The 16,731-nt window shown below is 51.7% G+C and overlaps 1 protein-coding gene across 2 annotated transcripts in view; it reads right to left on the bottom strand.

Moving 5' to 3' along the window:
* Positions 1-2,152: 2,152 nt before the first annotated feature.
* Positions 2,153-16,731, bottom strand: part of ADGRD1 (adhesion G protein-coupled receptor D1) — a 177,638-nt gene continuing 163,059 nt past the window's right edge. For both annotated transcript variants that reach the window (XM_006063071.4, XM_006063072.4), the window contains 5 exons: positions 12,703-12,794; positions 8,741-8,867; positions 7,444-7,485; positions 5,766-5,858; positions 2,153-4,383 (listed from right to left, as the gene is read on the bottom strand). In XM_006063071.4, the coding sequence (XP_006063133.4) occupies positions 4,288-4,383; positions 5,766-5,858; positions 7,444-7,485; positions 8,741-8,867; positions 12,703-12,794 (450 nt within the window). In that variant the 3' untranslated portion in view covers positions 2,153-4,287. The remainder of the gene's footprint in view (positions 4,384-5,765; positions 5,859-7,443; positions 7,486-8,740; positions 8,868-12,702; positions 12,795-16,731) is intronic.

Genomic DNA, 16,731 nt, shown 5'->3' with positions numbered 1-16,731 from the left:
CTGACTGAGATGCTCTCAGAGCACAGCGAGGAAGTACACAAAGAAGGGAAACGTTTCCCCTGTATAGTCAGTGCGTTCATCCCCCGCTTCCATGAGAAAGAGGAAAAAGCAAGCCCACATGTGCAAGATACCTCAGCCCCAGCAGTGAGCAGAGAAATGCAAATCATGACATTTCACACATACTAAGTTGGTGATAAAAACACTGATAATGCTCTTTGCTGGTAAAACATTTGGAAACCGAGAATATTAATAAGTTATCATTGGCAGTGAGAAATTACTTTCAATATTTTGGCAAAATGTTTCAAGAGTGATGGAATTATTTACTCTTTTTGATGCAAAAATCCAATTTTGAAATTTTAACCTGGATAGTAATCAATATAAGAAAAAAAGTCATAAGCAGAAAGACCTCAAAGATACCAATACCCATCAATCTATGTAAAATAGATATAAAATACATTAAATGCATATAATATGAATATAACGAAATACTTATTATATATGTTGTATATAATATAGAGGGTTTCCTTGGTGGCTCAGCTGGTAAAGACTCTATCTGCTATGCAGGAGACCTGGGTTCGAGCCCTTGATTGGAAAGATCCCCTGGAGAAGATAATGGCTACCCAGCCCAGTATTTTTGCCTGGAGAATCCCATGGTAGAGGAGCCTGGAGGGCTATAGAAGCATAGCAATCATTACATTGTAAAATAGTGCCAAGTTTTGGTAAAATATATGTAATTAAATGTTTATGTATATACATTATAATTATGAATAATACCTAGTAATATGGAAAACAGTTTAAGAGAGTACATCAACTTAACTTTTGTTATATTATTTATTTATTTGGCTGTGTTTGGTCTTAGCTGCAGCACGTGGGCTCTTCCGTTGCGGCACGTGGACTCTCTAGCGGTGGCACACAGGCTCCAGGGTGCACAGGCTCAGTAGTTGCATCACGAGGACTGGCTGCTCCACAGCATGTGATCTCTTAGTTCCCCGACCAGGGATCAAACCCACTTCTCCTGCACTGCAAAGTGAATTCTCAAGCACTGGACCACCAGGGAAGTCCCTACAGTATGTCAGTACATCAAGTTTAAAAGCAGATGTCTGCATAGCAGACAAGATGTAGAACCAAGTAGATCACGTGTAAAAGGAACCAAGAGAAACATGACAAAGCAAATGAATAACTATAACTGGGAGGATCTTTGAACCTCCCATGAAGAATCACCAGTGTATATGTGTGTGTGTGTGTGTGTGTGTGTGTGTGTGTAACCTACAAAAATACAACAAACTATGCCATACATGCATGCTCAGTCATGTCCAATTCTATGCGATCCCATGGACTATAGCCTGCCAGGCTCCTCTGTCCATGGGATTTTCCAGGCAAGACTACTGGAGTGGGTTGCCATGCCCTTTTCCAGGGGATCTTCCCAACCCAGGGGTTGAACCCAGGTCTCCTGCATTGCAGGGAGATTGTTTACTGCCTGAGACACTAGGGGTTCACAACAAACTAGCGACTATAACAAAAGAGAAGCAGACTCACAGATACAGAGAAGAAACTAGTGGCCATCAGTGGCGGTGGGGCGGTACAGGGTGGGGGAGTGGGAGGTACAGACTACTGGGTGTGAGATAAACTACAGAGCTGTATTGTACAACATGGGGAATACAGCCAATATTTTGTAATAACTGTAAATGGAGTGTTAACTTTAAAAACTGTACAACATTTTTTAATAAAAATAATAAACCATATTTAAAGACTTGGTATATAAAAAGAATATAAAATAGCTCGATAATTCTTTGATATTGTGTTGAAATATTTTTGATATATTAGCTAAAATATGTTGGTAAGTTAAAAAAAAAAAGCACCAATATTCCATGCAATACATTAACCTGAGGAACACAGGGCTGCAAAAATCCCACTGTCTGTCGTTCTTCCCTACCCAGGGAGGCAACCAGGGAGGCTCCTGGGTAGGGTGGGGCATCGTCCATGGCACAGTCCCCAGAGCCAGAATGTGCTGAGGACATAGAAAGCACTGAGTAGAAGTCTGTCGAGTGAATCCCAGGATAGGATTTTACCCATGTGCGTTTCCCTATAGATTTCTGTCAAGAGACACACAGTCTTGCTTGCCTTTCACCAGCAAAAGATGCTAAAAACCACATTTTACTTAAAGGGCATTAAGAGTTTATTTCATAAAAGTCACAACACATATTCACTACATAGTGGCATTCATCACCTTTTCTGTGCTATAAACTACTTTAAACACAGAATTCTTTCCAATTGCTTATCTTCGGCCAAATTACATGTAGATAATTGAGTGCCGCAGAAGCCAAAATATATAGCCTATAAATAAAGTGCACTACTCTCATTTTTAGAAATAAGAAGTTGTTCATTACTTCTCCTGATATATATTAGCTGTGTAGAGTGAATATGCAGAGTTAAAAAAACCAAAGAATTCTATGTAAAATAAAGACAGTTCCTTATTTGATTTGCTTCACCAGAAACTAAATAAGAAAAAAAAAATCCAAGTGTAAATCTTAGGAATACAGTGTTCTCACTTCTAGGTGCTCTTGGGCACAAGGATATAATGCCAAGTTACAGGTGACCTGGCTTCTGGAATCACAAGACACTTAGAGTGGGGCCAGCCATACTTTTCACCAAACACTGGGGTCTTTGCCTGCATCGGGCAGGTTCACCCCCCAGGGCACATCTGTGGGACCACACAGGGCACTGTCACAGGTGCTGAGGTTGGTACATCTGAGGACCCCTCCTCCCTGTGGAGGGATAGAGGTTAACCCCTCCATCAACATGCCACTGTGTCCCACCCTCAACACAGCAGGAGATGCTTGAAGATGACTGTTAATACTCATTGTCGTCAGGGCAGTTCCTTTACGAAGGTGCAAAGGAAGATGGGAGAAGGTCTACAAAACCACAGAGAAACTCACCAGGAGACAAAGCAGAGGTGAGGGGACGGGGCGGGACGGTCGTGGGGAGCAGGGGCTTTAATGCTATCGCCGTCACAGATTTCAAGGAAGATTTTCCAGTATCAAAAACAGGTTGGAATTTCTTACCCACACATTTCACAAGCACTCTCAGTGCGGTCATCACAGTGCAACCTTTCGCAGTCTTGTTTCCCAACGGTTCCATGGCGTCTTGGTTCACATCTAGGATCGCAAACCCTAGCGTTCCACGGGATCTCGCCCAAACATGGGGTCGTAAGGATCATTCCGTTTCCTAGGGGGCTGAGTCCAGGTCTAGGTCTATAAATAAACATCAACTCAGAAGACACAACCAATGCCACCTCCCACCTCCCTAGGTCGGTCAGGACAGGGGTTCTTGATTCTCCCCTGCATTCAAGCGCAGCCTGCCATGTGGCTCTATTTGTCAAGGCGTCTTTGCAGCAATGTGCAGTCACGTACCGTACCGTGCTACTCTCCACTGTAATCCACTTTTTGGAAAACTGGAAAAGCATTTGCAAGTGATGAGGAAGAAATCCTAGGGATGTTATGTCTTGGAAAACAGTGGCTCTTCTGGCCCATCGTGAACACAGAGAAGGCTCAGGTGCCAGGAAAGGAGGAGGGGGTGGATTTTAAGGCTGACTTTGAATCTGAAGAGCCAACACTCATAAGGAAGGGGCTGAGATGCTTTCGGAGCAAAAGACCCCACCCTCTGTGGAGCTCTTTGCCTTGGCGAGATCCCTATGCACAGACAGGGGCCTGGCAGCCAGCGTCTCCACCCCACAGCCCTGGGCATCAGCAGAGGCCCAGCGGGGCCATGCGAGCAGACGTGGGGCTGGCTCAGGCTGGCATCACCCTGCAGAAAGAATCCCTCTTTGGCAGGTGCCTGGCATTGGGGACCCTGTTGTTAGGTGGAGTCGGCAGGTGGAAAACATGCTCATGGGCAGCTGCCTCAGCCCGACCCTCCCCTGCAGACAGCAGGACTTTGGTCCAAAGTCCCCACCACAAGGCAGAGGTTAAACTTCTCACCCAGTGCTATGGCCCCTGTGCGCCCAGTGTGGAGGGTCCTGTGCTCTGTGTGCACTGGCAGGGATGAAGGGGAAGTGTGTGCCCCAGGGTCCTCCCCCCTCCTCTGTGTATCAGGCTGCAGGCAGACTGGCAGACTCTGTCACATGGGCAGGTCACAGGTGAGGACAGCTCTCTCGGGGCTGTGACCCCTGGGTCCAGACGGTAACGAGGAGAGGGTCCCAGTGGCGACGGCAGAGCATTGCTTGCGTTCTGTTTGCAGCAGGTAGAGGGGTTCTGATCAGCAGGCCGGCCGGGTCTTCAGCCTCTCTGCTCACACGGCAGACAGGTCCACGCGGTGTCCGGAGTGACTGCTCTTGTCCCAAGGGCTGAGCCTGGTGGAGCCCGTAGCAGGCCGGGTCCCGTTCATCTGCAAACCACAAAGGAGTGAGGAGTGAAGACTGCTCCCAGACAAGAAACCCATGGTGCCCCGGAGTGTGGAGAGCAAAGCCTTGGGCCAGAAAGCTGCCTGAGAATCCTCCCTAGTGGGAGGAAGGGGCACTGCTCCCCAGAAAAATGAGCACTTTTCCCCACCTTCTCGGCAAGCGTGTGCCTGCCTCATAGCCCCCAGCTTCTGGGGTGCACTCAACCCTGCAGTCATTCACTCATCAATCTGTCCTTCCTTCCTTCCTTCCTTCCTTCATTCATTCGCACATGTATTCATTCATTTGCAAATTTATTCGTCCATCTGCTTATTCGGTCATTCCCTCTGTGTTGATTTATGGAGCAGGCCATGCACCAGGGACTGAGGTAGGCTCTGAGGTCACTCCAGTGAGCCAAGCTGATCGGACTTTTGTTCTCGTGGAGCTTACATTCTGACGGGAGAGGTAGACAATGGCCATCAAGCAAATGAATAAACTGAACAATTCCCGGGAGTGGCAGGCAGGTGTATGATGCTGAATAGGGAGGGAGCACCTTTGTTCAGTGCTGTCCGGGGAAGACTTCCTGAGATGGGATCCCTGAGCAAGGACCTGACAGGTAGGAAGCTGCATTGCAGTGAGAATGAAGGACACCGCTTGCTCCAGGCTGCCTCAGGACCCTGCCCAGGGGTCTGTCTGCAGGGCAGAGGACAAGGAACCACACATCCAAGCCCAGCACTGCAAAGTGTGTGGCTTGTTCAGACCCCTGACCACTCATGATCAATTTTTCAGGCATCTGTAGCAGGAGGAGCCCTGATGTAAAGGCCGGGCTGTGCCAGCAGACTTCTGTGCCTCTGTGGGTCACCAGTGTGTCCAGCGTCTGCTTCTTGGTCAACTGACCTTCCATCCCCCTGAGTCAATATAAGAAGTTCTGATCCTTGAAAGTGCAGGAGAGAGGTTCAGGTGATTTCATGAGGAGGGGACCTTGTTGGGGTGTGACATCAGCTTGTGCCACCTGCAGGCCTATGTCAGGTGTGAAAGGGTCAACCAACAAGCACCAGCACCTGAGCCAAGCCTCCATCACCCCGACCTGGGCAGCCATTTGCCCCGACACAGATGGTGCGGACAAAGGAGCTTAGGGAAGGAGGAAGCAGAGGGGCCGGGGCTCAGGACTCAAAAGACACTGGCTCGGGACCCCTTGGTCCTCAGCAAGGTGGGAGCTGCGTGCAGCTCAGTGAAGCTGGAGCAAGTCCCCGGCCGGCAGGGACTGGCTTTGCAGGCAATGAGGACAAGGAACAAGAGCCCTGGGTCAAGGTGGGCCAAGGATGGAAGGCACTTGGAGAAGGATGGGCCGGCACAGGAGGGGTGTAGACAAGACACCACATGTACTCACAATGTCCGAGCTGAAGGGCTTCACGTTGGCCTGGCGGCTGGAACTGCTCGTGAGGGACCATACCTTGGTTTTATGCTTGAAAGCCGCTCTCACCTTCAAAAGCAGAATGGAAGGCTCAATGGAAGCAATTTCAGAAGTGGAAAAAGCAACAATAAGAGGTCATCCTAAAAGGTCCTGAGGAATTTGTGCTGATGCCAGGCCCAGAACACTGCACACAGTGTGAGACAGGATTCGGAGATATTGGGTCCAAACAGTCAGTGGTTCCAGAGCTGCGCTGTGTGTCATTGATTCGTTTGGCAGATACAGACTGTGCCCATCCCCTGCACCAACTCCTGCCATACCCAGCCCTGCATGGGGAGAAAGCTGGATCTCCTGGTCTTTGCTGACCTCACAGCTCTGGGTGAAGAGACAGGACATGCTCAACAATGAACAGCATGGGGGCAGGGCGTGTGACTGGCACAGACATCACCCAGAGCAGTAAATGAACAAATGCATGTGTGGGGCAGGCTGTGTGTGGTTCTGAGGCTGCTCCCCTTCCTGCTCCCTCTGCCACGTGGATCAGTCTCAGCCTCTGCTAGGGCTGCTCCCTGGTCTTTGCAATCATGTGACCTCCCTCTCCCATTGGCTGCCATCATCCTGGGCAACTCACCCTGCGTGTTCCACCCCACATCTCCTTCCTCTCTGCCCGACCTCTCCTGTGCAAATGGACAGAATCTCCTGAAAGAGCACAGATGTGGGTATTCCCACCCTGTCCTCAATCATCATTCCAGAGGCATTTCCCCATAATCCCAGCCTGTTGTGTGTGTGTGTGTGTGTGTGTGTGTGTGTGTGTGCTGAGTCACTTCAATCATGACCAGCTCTTTGCGACCCCATGGACTGTATGTAGCCCACCAGGTTCCTCTGTCCATGGGACTCTCCAGGCAAGAATTTTGGACTGGGTTGCCATACCCTCCTCCAGGTGATCTTCCCGACCCTGGGATCGAACCCACGTCTCATGTCTCCTGCAGTGGCAGGTGGGCTCTTTACCACTAGTACCACCTGGCTCAAATGCCGAGAAACATGGTACCAAACCCACAATGTAAGGGTAAAACTTTTCCTATGGACTACTGGTCCTGAGAGATGGGATCCAGAGCAGCCTGCACCATCTCCGTGGCCAAGTACATGGCAGGGGCAATGGCCCAGATTGCACCAAGAGGGATGAGCCCACTCCAAGTGCCCCAGTGCCCTTGGAAGCCACATCACAAAAGCCCCATCTCTAATCCCTGTAGTCAAGAGTCTTCCTTACACCCCAGGCCAGCTTCCTGTATGCCTTGGGGGAGGGTTTGCTGGGAGCCCATCTGCATCTCACTCTCCCTAATACACCAGATGCCAAGCAAGGTCCTGAGTCTCCAACTCAGTTACTCCACACTGTCTCCATCTCCCCTGGTCCTCCATGCAGCCAGCAGCCCCTGGGTGACATCAGTGAGGGAGGATCTGTGTATGTTGCTTAGCAACCGGGATGAGGGAGGAGGGACTGATGGGAAGCAGCCGCCTGCACACAACCTGCTACAGAAACCAAGGCTCATTCAGGGTTACAGTCCCAGAAACCAGCCAGATGAGGCCACACCTTTCCTGCTCTCTGTGCCCTTGCAGAAATGAAAAACCAGCTTCATGTTGGCAGGAAGTGGAGCAGACATACCTCTGAATTCAGAAGACAGTGAAAGAGGAAGATGAAAAATCCCTGGGAAGGAAAGGGAAGAAAACACAGAATTAGAGCCTCTTGCATTTTTGTTACAAACACTTTCTGAGGGTTCCTTCCAATGTCACCCATGGACTCTAGAGTGGCATCGGCATGGCTTGGTGTTGGAGAGGATGGGAGCAGGCTGTGATGCTTCACCATGAAACCATGAGGATGGAAGGGTGTCCTGTAATCTAACCTAGATGCAGGCAGACACCATGGCCAAGATACAGAGACAGGTACATGCCCAGACTGGCTTAACCTGGAAGAGGAGCAAACTTGCTGGGGAGGACAGGTGGGAGGGCACGAGCCTATCAGCTAAACAGCCCTTGTGTCCTCACTGGCAGACCAAGGATGATGATGACAACGAAAACAAATCCAAGACGAGGATGTCCCCAAACATCTAGAGACTTCTCCTCTGTGTCAGCACTAGGCAAACACTTCATCTCATTGAGTGCTAAAAGCAGCCCATGGAGTGGGTCCTATTACTGTTCCCGTTTTATGGAAGTGGAGACCGGGACACAGAGGATAAATGAGGAACCCAGGACCTGTGGTGTGTATGGGCTGCTGCCACGACAACCTATCCCCTGTCACCATGACAACCAGAAGAAGCTGTGTATAGGGGCTTATTACAGATTAAAAGTGCAACACAGCTGCTGGTCGTGAAGACCCAGAGGCAGCAAGGACATCACTGTGAGGGCTGGGCCGGGCCGCAGTGACGTTGGCCAGGATTCAGCCCGCGGCTCGGCTGTGTAGGCTATGGATGGCAATGAGCATTCGCCTCCATCCTTCCAGCAGGGGCTTGTGGATCTGGGGACTCGGACTCTGGGCATCTCAGATCTCCGGTTTTCAGGCCGTTACCTTTTCTGTCCTTCCATGTAGAGGGCAGATGAGAACTCAGAACCTGAGGTACCTCCCGCTTCACCACCCCTCCATGCCCGGCTCCCTTTCAGGAGCCACCCACATGCTGACCATCTTCCATTCAGGCTGGATGTATCTCCCACAGGTACTGCCCTGAAAGATGAGGCAACCCTGTTGTAAATGGGGTCCTCCAGGCCCTGTTTGCTCAGAGACCCTGGTGTGTGCTCCATCCATGCCTCTGTCCTCTGGGATGCTCCCACCCTACGGGCTCACAAGGTGAACACGTGTGGAGGGAACAGATCAGAGTGTCTCCCTCCTGTTGCCATGGCAACCTGCACCCACTCATCTATTCACAAAGCTGACAGCTCCCAGGCTGACAATCCCATTGGGCCCTCACCTGTAAGGAGTTGAGTATGGCAAACATGTACTGGAAGACCATGGCCTGGTTGTTGACAGCAAGCACGCCAAAGACCCACGAGGTTCCCAGGATGGGCAGCAGCACGGCCACAGCTTTTGCAGTCAACCTGCCAGAGAAACAGGGATGGGCACTCTGGTGATGGGCAGACAGGGAGGGTCCAGATGCAAGGCTTCTGGATGGGAGCAGACAGAGCGGCTGCTAGAAGTGAGACCTGGCTCCTCCCTTCAGGAGACCTTGGGTGAGGAGCTGACCACCCCAGATGTATAAGACAAGGTCGCTGCCACGCCAGCCCTGGGCCAAGCTGACCCAGGGCTGGTTCTGCTCCGGTTGGACCGCAGCCCGTTCTGGGCATCTGGGAGCCAGCACGTCCACTGGGCAAACTCGGTATGGCCACCCTGACTCAGCCGGTGGTGATGCTGACGCAAATGCTGATCCCAGGTGTCACAGAGGGAAGCAGAGCTGTGGGGCGGGTAGGGTGGGAGACACACCCAGTGCTGGGGCACCTGCAGCATCAGCCCTGAGGCTCCCCCTCGGAATATGAGTTCCTCGAGAAGAAGCATCTCGGTTCCCCAGTGTCTGGAGAGCCCAGACAGAGCTGGTGTTGAGGCAATGCCCATGAGGTTGTCCGAATCCTGGTTGTCTCTGATATGCCCGGCAAATCACATGCTAACTGAAGCCCAGGCTACCTGACTCCTGAAACAGCTCAGCTTTCCATGGGGATGGGGGTGGAGGGAGGCTCTGCATGTGAGCTTTAGAGAAAAGTCTGGAGGCTGATGGGAGCCGTGCTGCCCAGGTCAGCAACTGGCACACCCCTCGTCCTTCAGCACAGTGGCTGACACGGTCTCGCTCACTGGAGGGTGAGTTGTCTGGAGGCTGGACTTTGTCTGCATCTCTGCAGCCCCAAAGCGCAGCAAGGCGCCAGGACCTGCAGGCTCTCAGGAAGTGGTCACTGAACGGATGAAGGAAGAGCTCATGGATGAGCCCGCAGACGTGGGGGACATGGATCCAACCCTTTCCGGAAGGTGGTGTAACAGCCCCAAGGCACTTCCGGGTCAGAAAGCCAAGCTCCCGGCACTGACAGCTCCTGGCGGCAAATTCCTGAGAAACCAAAGGTTGTTCCCGAATGTCAGCTCTCAGGGAAGCTGCCGCCGTGTGTTATCATAATGTTAACACCGTTAAAACACCTGAATCTGGGAAATAAAATATCGTGAATGATTTAGGTTCAAACTTTAGATCCTGGAAAATTCTGTAATTGAAAGGAGCAGCCGCCGACCAATCGGTATCAAATGTGCTACTTTAAAGGGATGGTTCATTTTTACTTTAAAAAATAGAGCAATAAATGATAAGAATCTTGGGAGAAACTCCTCTAGTTGAGGCTCTCTGAGGGCTTGTTAACCAAGCTGCCAGGTCTTGTCAAAGGTGGAAGGAGCAGGGTCCCTGAAGAGTTGAAGGCCTGGGCAGGGGGACGCTGTCCACATGCACGCATGCACGACGTATGTACGCACCACGCATGCACGCAAGTAAGCATGTGACTCCTTGATGCCCCGCCCCAACTCGCTCCCCCCCAGGGGCGGGGCCTGCATGGGGCTCCACCTCCTGCATCCTCTAACTACCCAAGGCTCCACGTGGTTCACACCTCCCTCCCCATCCCCAGTCCCTGATCTCACTGGGAAAACTGAATGTTCTCTGCCGCTTTCTGGGGAGCCTGAAATCACGACCAATAAATAAGAGATGAGAAAGCAGGTGGAAGGCAGCCCATTAGGGCTCCCGAGGAAGCATCTGATCCCGTTAGTCACTGAGCATTGATTGAGCTGATGGATAGGAAGGAGAGGCTTAGATTGAATCCAAGAGACAAGGAGCCGGAAGTGTCCCAAGGAGGCTGTGTTGCATCTTCCAGCCCAGCTTCCGGGGCTCCTGCTTCACCAGTCCAGGGAGGGGGCGGTCACTCTAATGAAACTAAGAAGGGAGTGAGAGAGCTACTCAGGGTCCAGCTGTATCACGTGAAGAGGAGGAGTCAGTGCTGGGTGACATCAGAGTCAGGGGTCTGTCCAGAGACCAGCTGGACTCTCTTCAGGAGGTCGGCCCAGGGCCGTTGTGTCACCTGAAGGACACAGGACACGGGAGGGCACAGCAGCATTGCCCCAGTCATGGTTCCTCAGAGAGGCAGAAACACCCTCCAGATCACAGCCCCATCTCCCATGTGTCAGCCTCCACTCCGAGACCAGGTCCCCGCGGAGAGCAGGCAGGTCATGGGCTCAGCCGCCTCCTGGGCCATGATGCATAAAGAGGGGACAGGGGCCAGAGAGGAGGGGTGGGTGTGAGTTGAGACCTAGGCTGCTCTGGGCACAGCCAGGCCAGTGGTCCCCTGGGTGCCAGGTCAGAGGGGCAGCAAGAGCCTGTGCTGGAGACAGACTGGGGCCCTGTCCGTGGGGGGGGGGGGGGCCTGCAGACTGAGGTTGGGGTGAGGGAGGGTCGGGCTCCTCCCTGGCCAGGTCCCTTGGCTGGGGACAGGCTGCCTCATGGAGCAGCGCTGCCTGTTCTCGCTAATGAAAGAGAAAAGCAAGTGACCCTGACCCAGGAGCATCTCCAAGGTTTCCAGGGGCTGAAAAAGTCCAAGAAGCCAGAGCCACCTGTCAGGTTAATTTATAGTGTTTGGAATTCATTACAGAATAATTGTCTTATCGATTTGTTGCAGATATATTTACTCTTTTCCCTTTCAGATCAGAAGAGATGTAGTGTAGCTAAAGTAACTTACAAAATGCTAGCTGCCTAGTAACTGTGCCGTGTTTATAAGTCACTTAGTCATGTCCAACTCTTGGTGACCCCATGACCTGCCAGGCTCTTCTGTCCATGGCAAGAACACTGGAGTGAGTTGCCTTTTCCTTCTCCAGAGGATCTTCCTGACCAAGGGATCAAACTCACGTGTATTACTTCTCCAGCACTGACAGACCGGTTCTTTACCACTAGCACCACCTGGGAATCCTGCCCTCTTTGTGTAACAGCCCCTAAATTCCCTGCAAGGAGCCACCTCGCCCACTTCCTGGCCCTGTGGTTTAGAGGTGCTGCCTGCACCCCAGAGCCAGGATGGACCATGTGACTCAGGCCTGAGTTAACTGCTGACTTCCATCCACTGTAACTGACTCATGAATGGGCATATGGCCTGGTCTGAGTCTGCTTGCAGGCTCAGGACCTCTGTCTGATTTTGAGGGAAAGAGACACACTTTCCCATGGACTTGAACCTTCTTTGGCAGCCATTTTGTCACCAGGAGGCACAGTTCATCTCAGGGTGAAGCCAACAGATGATGTGGGGCAGAGAAATGCAGGCGGACTGGGTCCTGGACTAAGCCATTCTAGACTCACCCCTAGACTCATGGCTGCCTTTTGCTTGAGTCAGCTTGTGTTGGGTTTTCTGACACTTGCAAGCAGCAGATCCCCAATAATGGGGTGAGGAAACCCCAGAAGGCAGCAAATGTGAGTGTGGAGACACCTGCTCCTTCTGTGGATGGATCAGCCCCAGCACAGGTCTGGCCAACTTTTGAGATGCCTGCTATCACCCCCACCACACAGATCAGCAAAGCAGGGTGCTATGGGATTGAACAGCTCACGAGGTCTCAGCAGATGGTAAGGGCTGAGCCATGACAGACGCAGCAGGACAGTCAGGCTTGAGTACCTCTGTACCCCACCACAAGCTCCTCTAACTCTAGGGGTGAAGCTGTCTCTGGAGGATCATCCAATAAACCCCCTTTTTTACAGATGGGGCAGCGAGCTGGGAAAGGGGGCTGCTCCTGGTTGAGACAGATGAGGGCATGAGCTCTGTGCTCCTTGTGATGTCAAGTGGACACAGAGCTAGCCCAAGAGTGTGACCCGCCTTCCTGCCACCCCTGCAGCATCAGTGGGGGGGTGGGGATGGGGCATGGCTGACAGCCCCGGGTCCAGCTTACTTGAAGGCGCTGGGATCTCCGTGTATCTTGTAGTTCTCGGCGCTGATCTGTGAAATGACCCTGGTCACCGCGATGAGGATGCCAATGTTGACCTGCACGAGGAACACAGGAGACAAGGTAAGGGCTGGAGCGCACCTGCAGGACGTCTGAGTCCACCTGGCGGCACCCACTCCCCAGCTGGGCTTCTCGAGCAAACAGGTGGCATCTCTGGGAGAAATCTAACAAGTGTCCTTGAACTTTCACCTACAGAGATCCCCTGCAAGACTGCTTCCAGGAGCACACATCTATGCTAGAGAAAAGACAACCCAACATCCCAGGGCTAGTCCCCAGAAGCACATCAAAGAAAGCACCTCTCAGGCCTCCCTGGTGATCCAGTAGTTGGGAATCTGCCTTGCAACGCGGGGGACACGAGTTTGGTCCCTGGTCCAGGAGGATCCCACATGACATGGGGCAATGAAGCCTGTGGACTGCAACTAATGAGACTACGCTCTGGAGCCTGCGAGCCACACTACTGAGCCCATGCACCAGTAAAGCCTGCACACCCTGGAGCCCATCCTCCATTGCAGGAGAGGCCACTGCAGTGAGAAGACCATGCGTTGCAACAAAGAGTAGCCACCTGCTCGCTGCAACTGGAGAAAGCCTGCATGCAGCGATGAAGACCCAGTGCAGCCAAAAATTTATAAATAAACATTAAAAGAAAGAAAGAAAGCACTGCTCCACTCAGCACTGAGGTAAGGAGGTTGTGAACTTCAGAATCAGACAGAACTGGTTCCAATTTCCTTTCACCATGTACTCCCTGGGTGTGACACTGAAGTCCTCTGAACCTCAGTTTTTCGACTTAATAAGTATTAACACCCACAGTGCCGTTTGAGTGTTGGAAAGATAGGAAATCACATCTCCAAAGCCCCAGTACAGCCTGACTCTCACCTCCTGCCCCCACTCCAGGCTCCCAGCTGTGGGATCCACAGAGGCCATGGTAGAGGATTCTTCATCTTCTGCCCAGTGCTCCCTCCTTGCTAGGCAAGGTCCCCTTGGGGTTTGGGGGGCTGGGAGGCTCCCCTTGGGGTCTGAGGGCTAGGGGCGGGGGGCTGCAAGGGTCGGTGGCAGTGGCTCCAGCACAACCCGTCCTCTCCCGTGGGCAGCTCTCCAGGGTCCTGAACAGGAGTCTGACCAGGCAGATGACAGCAGAAGCATCCCCTCCCTCTAGATTTCTTTCCGCTACAGGATCCACGCCAGCTGGAATCCAGGGTCGTGCTGTGGCCAGGGACTTCTTTGTATTTGAAAAGTTCAGAGGTCATTTACAGAATCACTGAGGAGTCCGGCTCCTGGCCATGTGTGAACTTCCAGGCCCGACCACAGGTAAGAACAAAGACTTTCCCTGGCAAGCCTCCTAGGGAAAGTGGCCCTCCCCATCCCAGACCTGTGGTACATCAGAGCATCCTAAGGTCTGAAGGAAGTTGCAGGCAGGGACTCAGGCCCCTCCCACCCTGACCGGCCATGCCACACATATATCTGCATTCCTGGCCTGAATACCTGCATTCCTGGCCTTCTTAGGGGGTCCAGCCTGGGGCTTTTCCAAAGCACCTCTGCTGATACCCCTTATCTCAGGAGTCTTGCAGACATGTCTCCCCACTCTGCCTCAGTGACCCGCACCTTCTCCACTCCCAGCCCTCCTCCTACCTCCTCCTCCCCGGCTCCCTGGTCCAGGACTCAGCAGCAGCCTCTCCATCACTGAGCATCCCTGCCTGCACTGTTCTTTGGGATGGAGCACTAGGAAGCTGGCCCTTGTGCCCATTCAGCCCCTTGCTCACACCATCACAGTAAGTGAATAAGGGTTTATTAGCTTTTATGCATGTGTGTGTCTATCATACATTTGTGTCTGACTCTTTGTGACCCCATGGACTGTAGCCTACCAGGCTCCTCTGTCCATGGGAGTCTCCAGGCAAGAATACTGGAGTGGGTTGCCATGTCCTCCTCCAGGGGATCTTCCCCACCCAGGAATCAAACCCACATCTCATGTCTCCTGCATTGGCAGGCAGATTCTTTACCACTGAACCACCTGAGAAGCCCCATTAGCCTTTATAGCAAATAACAAACAGATGCTGTCAGTGGGACCCCTGTCTTCACTGACCACCTCCACACCTGGCAGCTTGGCTCCAGATAGTCAGGCCCCCTCATTCACTCCCATTCTCTCACCTGTAAAGTGAGGTTAAAGGTGGACATCTCCCGAGGTCAGGGAGGATGGAAGAAGCTGGCAAACACGAATAACCAGCAACGCCAGTGCCCTACCCACTCCACACTGGGCAACACCCACAGGAAAGCCACACTCAGCAGATGAGAAAGAGGTGGGCCAGCACGGATGTGAAAAACGTGGGGGCAGCCCATTCAAGTGGGACAGTGACCAGAGAGTGAGGGAACTAACTGGTAGCCGCTTTAAGAATGGGAATTTTAGGGACTTCCCTGGTGGGCCAGTGGTTAAGAATCTACTTTCCAAGGCAGGGGGCATGAGTTTGATCCCTGGTTGGGACCTAAGATCCCGTATCATAGGCAACGGAGCAACTAAGCCTGTGCATCTCAACTAGAGAGAAGCCCACGTGCAGCAACAAAGACCCAATGCAGCCAAAAATAACCATTAAAAAACAGAAAATAATGTGAATTTAATTAATTCCAGACACTGAGGTTCAGGGAGGTCTGCAAACAGCATCTTCTGAGGGCAGGTGGACACTGCACAATCGTCTCTGGAGGCGACAAAGCTGTGTCATGGAGTTGAGACTATCAGCTGGAGTGGCGAATCGAAAGCACAGACCCTGCTTATCTCACCAAGACTCATGATTTTCATGATTAAATGCTTTTCAGTTTCTATGCCTTTGGTTGATTTCTAGAGTTCTGATACATCTGGGTTTCTCCCCCCTATACTTCCTCCAGTAAATTCCTTGCATTCCAGGGGAAGAATGCTTAGCGTGGTCCTCTCCTGCCTCTCTCACTTTGGGAATTTATATCCTGGGTTCCTCACATACTGGCCAAAGCTGAAGCCTTGTTTATAACAAGAAAAGACTGGAAACAACCTGAATTCTTTCCGACAAGGAGCAGGTTGGGGGCTACCATGGGCAGCCTGCTCCCTGGATGTATTATGAACCAAGGCAGCACTTTCTGTGCAGAAAATGCACACAACAAGGTGAATGTATATTTATATTCACCTATATCTGCGCAGCACTCCTAGGATACACAAGAAGTTAGTACCAGGGGCATCTGTTTGAGGAGGTGGGTGGAAACCAGAGAGTTGAGAGAGAGATGTGGGCAGAGACTATTCACATATATTATTAAGCTTTGCTTTCAAATTTTTAGCCATGTGTGTTAATGTTCAAAAGTCAAATTACTTAAATTATAAAAGGGGATTAACATAAATCCCTTTTCCTGTGACTGTTTCAGTGATGTCCTTGGTCTCAGGAGGAAAACAGGCTTAACCATGAAGTGTCCCAATAATTTGGGGGAGAGGATGGAGAAGCCACAAAGCCCAGAACCTGGGAGAGGGACGCCAGGGGAGGAGCCTGAACACCCTACATGGCCCCGGAGGTCACAACACAACCGCCCCCTCCTTCTGCTGGCTTGAAGGTTGAACTGGGACCCTGCCCCAGACTTCTCAGGTGTGAAGCCAGACGATTCAGGCTACGGTTCACAGACTCCATGATGTGGTCGCTAAATGCATGATCAGATTACTGCAAATCGTTTAACAGACATAGAAATGCTACAAGTGACTGATCTAATTTCAGATCTTGTGTTATTTCCTGGTCTCTGTATTTAAGACCCGGAAGAAAGCGTTTCAATAATGGTTAAGCTGCCACATGATTGGATGTTATAATTCATCTCTCCAAAGCTTCTGCTGGGGTTTATTTATTTCCCCTCTCTCTTTCAGCATGGGCCTGTCTGATTTCATCTGGCGTGCATGCTTCCTCTGAGTTGGTAAGACAGTCACGTCCGCCACGGCAATACGAGAGAAGGCGCAGAGAACCTGTGATCCCGCATCAACGC

This window comes from Bubalus bubalis, chromosome 17 (assembly GCF_019923935.1).
Source record: "Bubalus bubalis isolate 160015118507 breed Murrah chromosome 17, NDDB_SH_1, whole genome shotgun sequence".
NCBI lineage: Eukaryota > Metazoa > Chordata > Mammalia > Artiodactyla > Bovidae > Bubalus > Bubalus bubalis.
The sequence above is the reverse complement of the archived record's forward strand: the minus strand, read 5'-3'. Positions and strand labels throughout refer to the sequence as shown.